Source organism: Patella vulgata, chromosome 6 (genome assembly GCF_932274485.2).
Source record: "Patella vulgata chromosome 6, xgPatVulg1.2, whole genome shotgun sequence".
NCBI classification, from domain to species: Eukaryota; Metazoa; Mollusca; class Gastropoda; family Patellidae; genus Patella; species Patella vulgata.
The window spans coordinates 19,811,146-19,823,151 of NC_065884.2; the positions used below are offsets into that span (position 1 = coordinate 19,811,146).

Below are 12,006 nucleotides of genomic sequence, written 5' to 3' on the forward strand. Positions count from 1 at the left end.
AGCATCTACGCGTTGAATATTACTTTACACTTAATTAATTCTGAACATATAAATAATAATATTGTCGAACACGTGTTCATTTCAAGACCGATTAAGGTCGAAATTCACATGCAGCAAACCTACAATTCGCCTTGTCTACTTCCGGCGGAGCGAATTTGAGGAGTTGAGGAGTTGAGACTAAAACAAACATGTACTACGTAGTGTAGGTAAATGGAATTTGAAAGGAAAAAATTACCTGTTTTAAATGTTATTCCAGTCATCCAGTGGCAGTAGACCACCAAAAAAGAATCCGTTTTTGAAAATTCTAAACACTCCAAAGAATCTACTGATAACTTAATTGATCCTTAAAATACACAATACAGTGAGCGACGCTAAGCTAAAGTAAAAGTAGTTCAGCTCTGAACGTAGGCCGGTAAGGAGACCTACGTTCAGAGCTGAACTAAAGTAAAAGTAGCTAAATCCATAATCATCGACAAACACATATTCCTTCCCCCGTACAAGCTGGGTGATTTGATGATATATTTGGACTAAGCAAATATTCAAACTAATTAATCTTATCAAAATTTTGATTCAAATCCCTCTCAAAACATTGTTGTATTCCCATGGAAATACCCTAAGCTATAAAACATCTATTATTAAAATAAGTCATTTTGTGTCACATGGCTTGGCTGTCGCGGTACCTATCAACGGGTGCGAAGACAGAGAAGAATTCATTGCATATAAAAGACAATGTTGTCTTTGATTGCTGTCCATTTATCATAAATATACCGAAGCCTGAGTAAATTCTTGGATTATCCCCTGCCCACATCTTTTTCCCTGGCTTTTATTTCGGAAACTGTTATACGTTTCAGTCACTCACTTTTTCCACGTCCGCTCACCATCAAGATTATCAACATATACATGTACATCAAGTGCTACCTAACGCCAGCACGTACAAACTTTGACGTCACTCGAGCAGTCAGCCCTTAATCGTCAGGCTCCCTCTCATTTTTGTCCTGTCCTGGGTGTTTTTCAAGGAATCCATTATTTTTCTAGTAAGATTGGGTGTCTCTACTTTCCATATATACTAAAATTGCCATACTTTTATTGGAAATAACCACCAGATAAATACTTTTGTGGGAAAATATCATAAATATTGATTCATTTCAATCAATATTGATGTTGTTATCTTAGTTTTAATATATGGGCTCTTGGTATCCAATATTTAAGACACATAATGCATGATTTAAAGTCAGTCTGCGACATATTTATATTAATAGAGTTCCATTTGTAATGTAATAAGGCCCTTAGACTTAATCCGGAGATGTTTTGTTTTATCCTCAACTAAATCCCTTTGCGACCCTGCATAAAAACATTCAGTATATCCCCCACCTGTTCTAAATAACATTTCTCTATATATTACACTAATTACTATTGATAGCCAATATATAAGGTACATGTAATGTAGTACCTGTTTGTTCCTGATGTAGACTGTGTCTATACAATCAGTTATATCTCAACAATGGCTTTATGGATGTAAAATAAATGACCATATAAAATCCAATTTTATTTCATCCCAGATCAAAGTAGGTGTGACATTTTGAGCCAATATATGTATTTGAAAACATGCTATAAATGTAACTTGAAACTATTGTTTTTATTTTATTAGGATGTAAACATGGATTTAGTTTACAAGGGACAAGAACAACATTGGTTAACTAGAAATTTGAAAAAAGATGATAAAGATCATTATCTGTGTCCTCTGTGTCCAGCTGCTGGAAACAAGAAGCTTTCCATATTTAAACCAACACCTTTAGTTCAGCATGTTATAACACATTTTGAAACTTACCATCTTCGAAACAGAGTAGATCATAAAGGTAGATAGATTATAGTCTTATTTCATCATCTGAAAGAAAATAAAAATTCTGGATAAAAATAAAATGGGGTTTAGCATCTACTTTTCTGCTCTGAATGGGCTAATGAAGATGGGCATACTCCATACAGTGTGTTATGAGGGAAATTTTGGCAAGACAGCTAGACTACTGCCTATTCTTATTTCGAATTCCAATTGTCAACAGGTACACATGATCTCGGTTTTCCGTACCACCCAATTGACTACACTGTTCTCTGTCCACCACTGAAAACAGCAAACCATGCTGCAAAATTATTATTAACTTTCTCGCCCAACACCGGAAACGAGCACAGGACCTCTTGGTTGGCAAGTGAGCTCTCACTCACTGAGCCGCGTAGGCTCCCAAAATACTGTATAAAATGTGCACATTTAATCTTTATTCAACCATATTTTAATTTTGATTATATTTCTACTTTTGGAGAACTAAGGCCTTTTGCATATCTCCTTAAATAATTTTAAGTGTATTTGTTGCAACTGTTTTCATTATCTGAATAAGGAATAGAATTAGATGGACCATCTGCATTGTGTCTTTCTACTAATGGACAATTCATAGTATTAGCCGAATAGTAGCCTCGATAGTTATAATCTAAAAATATGGTGGACAGGATTGATACAATATGCCGGATTACACAGCATGTCGGAATACTCAATTGCCTCAATCGATGTCGTAATTTGGAATATTCAGAATCCGGACTACTCAAAACTTTTTTCGTTGAAGTAATAAGGAAAAAAATCGGGACATGAAAATGATGACGGATTTCACAGAATGCGGTAGTCTACCGCAGTGCTATTATGGACTGCTAACACCTCTATTAAAGGAACTCTGAAGTCTGAATCCTGATCTCCTGCTTAAAGAGCACACACACCTGCTAGTTATAAATTACTGGTTGAGAGTGTTTAATATTAGTTTTCAAGTTGATAAGAAATATATTTTCAGTCAAGAAACAAAGAAATAATTTGTCACATGAAATTTTTATATTTTAATGCATTGTTCATTCCAGAACTTGTTTTTCTACCATGTTATTTGGATTGTGTCAAAGGACGAATAAATTATTGCTCTGTCTTTCATTACCACTGTTCTTGTGGCCATGTCTTCACTCCAAAAAACAAAATGATTTCCCACTTAAAAATTTGTCGTGACCATAGAACTGCTGATGAAATAGAATATGGAGTTGAAATTGAAATAAATCCTGTTTCTAGAGGAGAATTACCTGATGACAGTCAGAAGTCAATAACGTTTGAGGTTAGTTGGCTTCTATGGCTATTTTTAAATTTAATTGAAAGCTAAATAGTAGTGGCATGTGTCATGCATTAGGCCAGGTATGCTTACCCTTTTCAAGCCACCAGGCACTATTTAAAGTGTTTGCATTTTCACATTTGACCATCCATTTTTATACACCCACATTTTCATGTGGACGTATATTGTCGTTGCCCCTTTGATCCGATTTTGACAAAACTTGAAATATAGGCTTATCTCCAAAAGATCTCGGATCCTGTCGATATGGGCATGTATCAGACTGTAACTTCACGGATTATGGCCCATGATTGCGAAAATCACGTTTTTAGCTTGTGGACACTCTATAGGTCACAATTGTTATCTGATTTTCCTGGATTATGGCCTCTGGTTGTACAAAAAATCCAATTTTTTTTTTATCGCGTTCTCAGTCCATCTTTTAAATTTTTCTGTCAAAGTTTAAGACCAGTTAATTTAAAATCCCCTTGAGAAATATTGGTTCAGCTGTGTAATTAATAATCAATTAAAGTGAACTAACAATGTGTTTTTTGGGGTTTTTTTGGCAGGATATAAATGTAAAGATTGGTGAAGAAAATAAATGGTTCGATAAAAATGTAAGAAGATGGAAAGACAAATACCAATGTCCTTTATGCCCTGCCTATAAAATTGGACTCAAATCTCTGAAACTGATTAAAATGCATTGGAGACAGGTTCATTTACATCATGTCATTAAAGGACAAGGTGTGGAGGTTATTTGATTGTTGATTTCACGTTTCTACTTTCTCAAGCTGGAAAGTATAAAACTAGAAAAACAGCTGTTGATTTAGGGAGTGCCGCAAAATTTCAGCACTTGCATCCAAACTAATTACCTGTGGATAAATCTTGACTCACCTGTCAATCTGCACTGAGAGGGTAATAAAATGTTGACATGTTTCCGTTTCGATTCCATTGACTCATTACTTGCTTGGGCAAACCACTGGCTGGTAGTGGAGACTCTGAGACATGAGATCAAAGTTCACCGAGTCAGTTAACAGGCACAGATTGATTATCATTTTCTGTCCACAGTGTGATTTGCAGACTTAATTAGCAAATTAAGAAGCCAGCTTTGACACGGTGAGGGAACCTATCAGTCACTATTTGTAAACAGAGAACAACAAAGTTTCTTGTTTTTCATACAAACATATGTTTATGGGTATTATACATCTATTATCAGCACAAGGTAATGATGTAATGAAACTGTACACCAAGATTTATCACTCTCAATTAGAAAGTAGAGTTAATGTGTTCTAAAGTCTTGGTCAATCAAATTTCTCAACTCTGCTTAGCCTAAGCATAAAATGCATATTGAAGTGGGTTGAGATAGCAACATAATGAACATCTACATAAAGTCTCAATCAGAAGGAGAGTTATTGTGTCCCAAATGTGTGATGGATGGACAAACTGATTATAATAGTGCCCTGCTATCTTCAAAAGATGGGGGAAAATCAGAATGACATGACACAAATTTCTGATTTTTTTAAAATTTTATTTCAGGTCTGTGTTTTTTGCCTTGTTTCTTTAGATGCATATGTAACCCTTCATTTATGGCTAAGGCTCACTACCATTGTAGCTGTGGTCTTATAAAAGAAGGAAAGATTAATTTTTTAAGCCACCTGAGATGTGGAGAAGGTCATGAGGATGATGTTGACGACATGGAAGAAAAGGATACTTTCGAAGGGCTGGAATGGAGCGTAAGTTGAATAGCTCTGTGTCCTTCCCTAAATGGGGTATTGTGACATAGAGATCTAACGTGCATGTGCATGATTTCTATGCAAGTTAGGAATTTGAATGGTTGTCTACCAAAACCTGGTGTGTTTTCTCCAGATTTCTTTCATTCTGCACTAGCTAATTATGAAATTGAAATATACCACATTATAGTCTTGAAATGGTCTGGACCCAGTTTCAGAAAATGTTAAGAACTTAAGTCTGAGAATCAACACGATAAGTGTTGAGATGTTTGGATGGAAAGCTGAGGTTCTGGGTAAACATTGTCACTAGCATTGTAGTCCTTATTTGGAGAGAGAGAGAGAGAAGTGGGATTTAACGGCCACTGACACAAACTAGGTCATTTTGGGACAGTTTTGATCTGATTTTGATGAAACTGTAAATTTATGTTTATATCATAAAGATTTTGGTTCCTTACGATAATTGAGCATATCCGAACGTAACTTCCTGGATTATGGCCCCTGATTGTTCGAAAAATACAATCACATTTTTAGCTTGTGGATCCTCGATGAAATTCGAAATGTATGATTATAATCCAAAGATCTTGGTTCTTTTCTATATTTGCGCACATTGGACCATTACTTCCTGGATTATTGCTCCTGATTGTACGAAAAATCATGTTTTTACTTGTGGACTCTCTAGAGGTCACAATTTTTATCAGATTTTATAAAATGTTTAAATGTATCACTGTTACACCCTAATGACAGTTAAGTTTGAATTTCCTGAAAATTGGACCGAAACTGCCTGACAAAATAGCCGCTCCTTGTATGCAAATATCAGATTTTGATGAAACTTAAAATATATTTTTATGTCCCAGATATCCCAATCCCTTCGATATTCACGCATTTCAGACCATAACTTCCTGGATTATGACCCCTGATTGCAAAATGTGGCTGTATCTTGCCTGCTGGCAATCACTGGTTGTTAATACATGTACACAGTAGACTGGAGAATATTAAGATGTTAACGTATTAAACAATTAATATTTTGATTATTGTTAATTGTCCCCAATTTGGGCTAGTTTCCCAAAATTGCACATTTGCAATAGCTTTGACCAATAAGGACAATTATTTTGAAAACCGAGCCTTTGTCAAATTTATATAATGGTAAACCTTGAATCAATTTTTAACTGATTATTTTTTCTAATTGGATGTGAAGCATTGAGACAATGAGACAACGAACCTAGTTGATTTTCCAGTCTTCGTCCATTGCTTACAAAATGTGGGCGTATCTTGCATGGCAACCTCTTGTTAACAGATTTGTTTCAAATTAGATGTGAAGCATTGGAACAATGAGTTTATCAATTTTACTGTTCTCCGTTCAATTCTTTCATGGAAACTGATAACTCACTTGATTACTAATGTACAAGCATTTCCATGTTTTTTAAATTTATTTTATTTAGGATGTTAATATACCTGAAGGAAAGGAAGTGGACTGGTTAAAAGAAAATGCAGTTAAAACAGTAGCTCAATCTTTGTTTGTCTGTGCTTTATGTGCATCAAAGACGTTTGAACCCTGTACTAATACACAGCTTAGGATGCACTGGAAAAGAAAACATGTAAAGCTTAAAGTTGCACATAGAGGTATAATATTATTGCTAAATATATATGCAGTAGTGTGCTGTTTCATACATTTTCATACAACTACGTGTTAAAGGAGCTAAATCGCTAATATTTTGTACCTAGAAATTGACACAAATGGGTTACAACGCATATAATAATGTAATATGAATGTATATAAACTAATTTACATTCAATCGTTTCTGTTTTTACTGTAATTTCTAATCAGTTATGTTCGGAGAAATACATCAGAAGTCTCATTCAAATGGCAATCTCTAGCGTCTGGTTATTCCAGTCTACACCGATAGTATTTATAGGGCATGCTCTCCAGATAAGAACATAGCGTCACCATCTGACATGACTTGTGGAATATATCTAGCCCCGTTTTTCGAGTCTCTTGTAACAAATGGTGCTGAAACGCATTATGTACACGATTCATATACTAATGGTGACATGTTTATTTTGTCTTAATTATTGGATATCAGAAGCCCATCTTTTTCCCAGTAAGATCACAACATCAGTGTTCTGTTCTCTGATTAAGTTTTGAATGCTTGTGAAACAGAACAACATTCTCAATGGTGGTATTGCCCTTCTGGGCTAAAGAAATAACCATGTCAATCATAAATTGCAGAGTTATCTCCCCGTTCTGTTATCGGATGAAGCTTGGAAACTCTTGTGAGATTGCTCATTGTGCCATGAGAAAGAATCCGATCAAATTTCAAAATTTTCAGACTGAACATTTAGAATGTGTTTTGTTTTTGTTGGATTATATATTTCAAACATGATTGTGAACACAAGTAAAAATTTGCGATAGAACTCTTTAAACCTATATGGAATTGATCATACGGACAGAAGGATAAATCTTGGGTTTTTAATCAAAGTTATGAAACAGATTTATCACAAATTACTTTTCTGATTGTGAAATGGTGGGCATATTGGGAAACTGACAAGTGTTCCTATCTATGTTTTCGTCATGAAATGAATAACTCCCCAATTTTTAATGCATATTTTTGTTTGTTTTAGGTATAGCATACATGCCCTGTTATTTTCCTTGCTGTATACAATGGGAACACAGAGCACAATATCAACCGGGGAAAAAAGCACATTATCATTGCAGCTGTGGTAAATTTATTTTCCGTAAGCCAAAGATGAAAACTCATTTAGAATTCGGCGAAGAACATCAGCCAGGTTATAAACTAAAATCTGAAAACATTGATCATGTGTATAACAAACCTGTTGAACAGGAAGATAAACTCAAACCTGATAAACAGGTAGATAAACTCAAACCTGATAAACAGAAAGAAAAAACAAAACCCAAACCTGATAAGCAGAAAGAAAGGCCTGAAGCTAAATCGGTTCAAACACATACTTTTGTAGATTGTGGTACTTGTCCAGGATGTTTTGCAGATTTCGCTAAGAGTTACCTCTCCAGACACTTAAAGAGTTGTAAGAAATACCAGAGTGATCTCGCCAGTGGACTTACTTGTAGTATTAAGTTAAATAAAGCAGCAAATATTAAAAAGATTGTTAAGATAAGGACAATGAGAGCAAAACAAATAAACATGCCCTCAAAAGTTAACAACAGATAATTAATCTGTTGAGGAACATAGTGAAATAATGGAGGATATTTTGATGACTATTTATGACGACTCCCCGCCCAAAAATCCTGTCGTGCAAAACCACCATCATCTAAATAGTTTCTCTGCACCAAATCTATCTTGATAGCACAAACATGTTAAAGGTTTATTGAAAATGCAGTACAGTTTTTCTTAAGTGATGTACAATACAGTTTACTAGCACACTGTGTTTCTACATTAAATGGTTCTGTTTGTGTTAAAATAGGATCATAAAACCTTGCAAGGGAAGAATTAGAAGGGTTTATGTACCGTTGCATTTTAACATGAATATACGATGTTTTGTATGTATAAAAATCAGTTTTGATTACACATATCTTTGCCTTATTTGGATGACTAATTCTAAAATTAATTGTGGAGGCACGATGGCTCAGTAAGTAGGCAATAGAATACTAACCCAGCGGTACTGGGTTAGATCTTGTTGTTTGCTGAGGAAGTTTCCACAGTGGTTTTCCCCATGTCAGTGGTGCAGGACAGGAAAGCCTTCGTTCAGATTTGGCATACTAGTTTAATGGATGTATCAAGTATTTGATATACACATATACATGTATTTCTTTACAACCATAAAATCCCATGCAAGCAATACAAAAGTTGATGGGACTCTTGACATGGTAAGGAGGGAGGCTGGCCGGAAAAGATTTATGATTTTGTAATTCTAGTAATACTCGAATAAATATATTGTAGCATTCAATATATGCTTGTAACATTATGGTAATACTCGCCATACTAATGGAAGATATAGTTATATGAGTGATGCACTATTCATAATTGATTACATAATGTAATAGCGAGAAGAAGAATTTTAGATAATGGATACAGTAAAAAAGTTGTAAAGAGAGTTATTATCAAGTCTATAGCAAAGATTTCCTGTTTGAAGTAATCCTCTATGTTAGACATATACCGATGTCCAAAAGAAAGTATACACACTAAAAGAGTGACTAAGTTTTGTTTAGATTAAAAACATTTGATAAAGCATTACTGAGATTGTCTCTTGCGTCCAAACTCAACATTTCTAAGCAAACTAAAAATGTGAAACAAATTGACATTCTACCCAAATACCGTATTCCATGGAAAAACGACTTTGGTTGATGCAGCACAAAATGCACAGTGTATACTTTCTTTTGGACATTAGTATAGCTAGACCTATTTCATTCCAAGAATTAGCTACTGTCAGAGGCGTCAATCAGTTGGGAAGACAGGGGTACAAGTTCTGTCCCCCCTGTCCGTCCACAATTTGTTTGTGGACACTGTGCAGGTCACAATTTTTATCTGATTTTGACGAAATTTGAAATGTCTATCTCCTTTTGATATTGGCATGACATCGGACCATTACTTCATGGATTATGGCCCCTGATTGTACAAAAAATCATGTTTTTAGCTTGTGGACACTCTAGCTAGAGGTCACAATTTTGATCCGATTTTGTTGAAACTTGAAATGTATGGTTATAAGCCCAAAGATCTTGGTTCCCTTCGATATTCACGCATATCAGACTTTTAACTTTCTGAATTATGAAAAATCATGTTTTTAGCTGGTGGGTTCTCCTCCCCCGGGCCTTAAAATCTTTTGAGAAATATCCCCCAAACCCCTCTCTGGATCCACCCCAGGGTTCCTAACAGGGGCCGCTAAGAGGGAGGGGGGAATTGTTTCCAAGTCACAGAAAGTCGCGAAAGTTAAATGTAAAACAAAACGTCAAAAGTAATGTGTCAAATGCCGTATTGGAAAAGGTGTTTTTGACGTATCTTTGATATTATGCAAATCTAGAATATCACGTGACTTATTAACATACACGGAAACAACGCCGAAATCAACCTGTCACACTATAATTTAAAGCCAGCACACACACTGATCAGCAGTGAATATTCGCTAGGCCGCGAAAATCACTGATAAGGATGACATCGATGCCACTTAATGAGCCACAAATATTAACTTTTTTCCTCCAACAAATTAAATTCTAAAACATTTTTTTTTATGTTTTATAAAAATAAATAGGTAAAAATTATTTACTATTTAGTGTAAATGGGTATTAAAATGAGTAAAAGGCTCCATTCCGCCCGAATGCCGCGTGATGAGATGTCACGAGTTGAAGGTTTTCATCTTTTACAGAGATATTAGAAGACTTTCGTAAACCTCTATGAAACAGATTGGCCAGCCACTATAAAGATATTCACCACACGTCAAGAGGAAATAAACCTGGCACACTATAAGAAATTTACTTAACCTAGACAAACGATCAAATTTGGATGGTACTATGGTTACAAGACGGGAGGTGGGGTATGCAAAATCAAAATACGGGTCATACGGGTCTTAATACGGAATTCCAGATATCATGTAGTAGTTAAAGTAGCTAAGTCTCTAACTCAATATCATCCAAAGTCATACACGTTGAAAATACGAATTATTTGTCAATTCAAATCAACATTGATGTTGTGATCTTTAATACCAGGAAAATACAGGCTTCTGATATCCTATGTTTAAGACAGAATAAACATTTTACCACTGGTACACGAATCGTGTACCATAGTGCGTTTTAGCGTCATTTGCAACAAGTGACCAGAAAGAACGAGGCTACACATATTCAACTGGAGAACCTGCTAAATAGACTGGAATAACCAGATGCTAGAAATTGCTATAGGGTTGAGATACCGGCCGTATTCCGCTGGACATAACTGATTTGAAATTAAGAGTCAAAACGGAAACAATTGAATGTAAATCAGTTTATATACAATCAGATTACATTATTAGATGTGTTGCGACCCATTTGGGTCAATTTCTAGGTCCCAAACATTAGCGATTTAGCTCCTTTAATATCAATGAAAGCCTGTTCATTTCTCTTTGGCACATTTGTATTTTCATAAACTGAGAAAAGATCATTTGGATGGTACTAACCTCTTTAAGTGAGTGTGGGGCGGGATCAATGTTAAAATATGGGTCTTCATACGAAATTTCAAATATGTTAAATAACATATCTTGAGAAAACGTCGGGTGGTAAGAAACGTATCACTGAAAAGCACGTTTATTGCTCTTTTCATGTATGCAAATAATGTTCTGACAAATTCATATTTTCATTAACTTGAAAATAAAGAGAGGGAGAGAGAGGGGGGTGGGGGCGATGGCGAGTATTTAAAATGTCAAAATACGGGTCTTAAATTTCCAGTTATCCTGTTATACATCACTGGAAAGTATGTTTCTGTGGTTCTTTGAATCTATCAGTTATTTCCTGGCACATTCATGATTACGCAGAAGAGAAAGGAAAATCCTCGTTGTTTTGTCGAACGAAATGTGTCACTGTGCATACCAATCACGAGATTTTGTTCCGGTCACAGTCGTCCACCGGATTTTTTTGGCTGTGCGAGCTTGATTTCCTTATAGTATGCTGGCTTACAGTATCCCAGCTTAATCTCCGCGACGTTTCCGTAGATGTTAATAAGTCACTCAAAATTAAAAAAAATCACATCAAAATTTCCCAAAAAACTTGGGGCCCTAGTAAAGCGGGCCGCAAACCCCACACCAGAAGATTCTGGCGTCTGCAGCAACACGCTCTCGCGTCGCAGGGCGACGCTTCATTTTTGGGACTTCGTCACCTCAATTGTCAGACCCCCCCACTTCGGAAACCGCTCTGCGGCCTCTGCCATGGTCGCACGTCATTTCGGTCCCGCACCCCACTCCCACAAAAAAACAACAAAAAACCTGAAACTTAAAAAACAAATTAAAGTTTGGAATTTTCTAGAGTCCCATTCCATATCCATTCTTTATGTTTTTTGCTATTCTCTGATTCAATATTTATTAAGGGCTACACAATTTTTATTCCGTTGCATACGTCATAAACTTTCCATGGAAACAAAATTGTTTTTGCTTTTTGTCTTTGGTACCCGGAATATATTTTTTTATTCTGGGGTATATTTCTCATACATAAACCCTTCAAA

General features: G+C 35.6%; 1 protein-coding gene across 4 annotated transcripts; it reads left to right on the forward strand.

Moving 5' to 3' along the window:
* Positions 1-134: 134 nt before the first annotated feature.
* On the forward strand, positions 135-8,396 carry LOC126823410 (uncharacterized). 4 transcript variants are annotated; one of them, XM_050552239.1, is made up of 7 exons: positions 135-202; positions 1,649-1,856; positions 2,893-3,134; positions 3,692-3,866; positions 4,659-4,855; positions 6,292-6,472; positions 7,472-8,396. In XM_050552239.1, the coding sequence occupies exons 2-7, from the start codon at positions 1,658-1,660 to the stop codon at positions 8,035-8,037; spliced, it is 1,560 nt and encodes a 519-aa protein (XP_050408196.1). In that variant the 5' UTR covers positions 135-202; positions 1,649-1,657; the 3' UTR covers positions 8,038-8,396. The 4 variants fall into 4 exon arrangements, 2 of the variants coding, with proteins under 2 accessions (XP_050408196.1, XP_050408195.1); XR_007681153.2 differs by having other exon boundaries at positions 136-206; positions 3,692-4,037; XR_008788461.1 differs by having other exon boundaries at positions 136-206; positions 3,692-3,874.
* Positions 8,397-12,006: the final 3,610 nt, after the last annotated feature.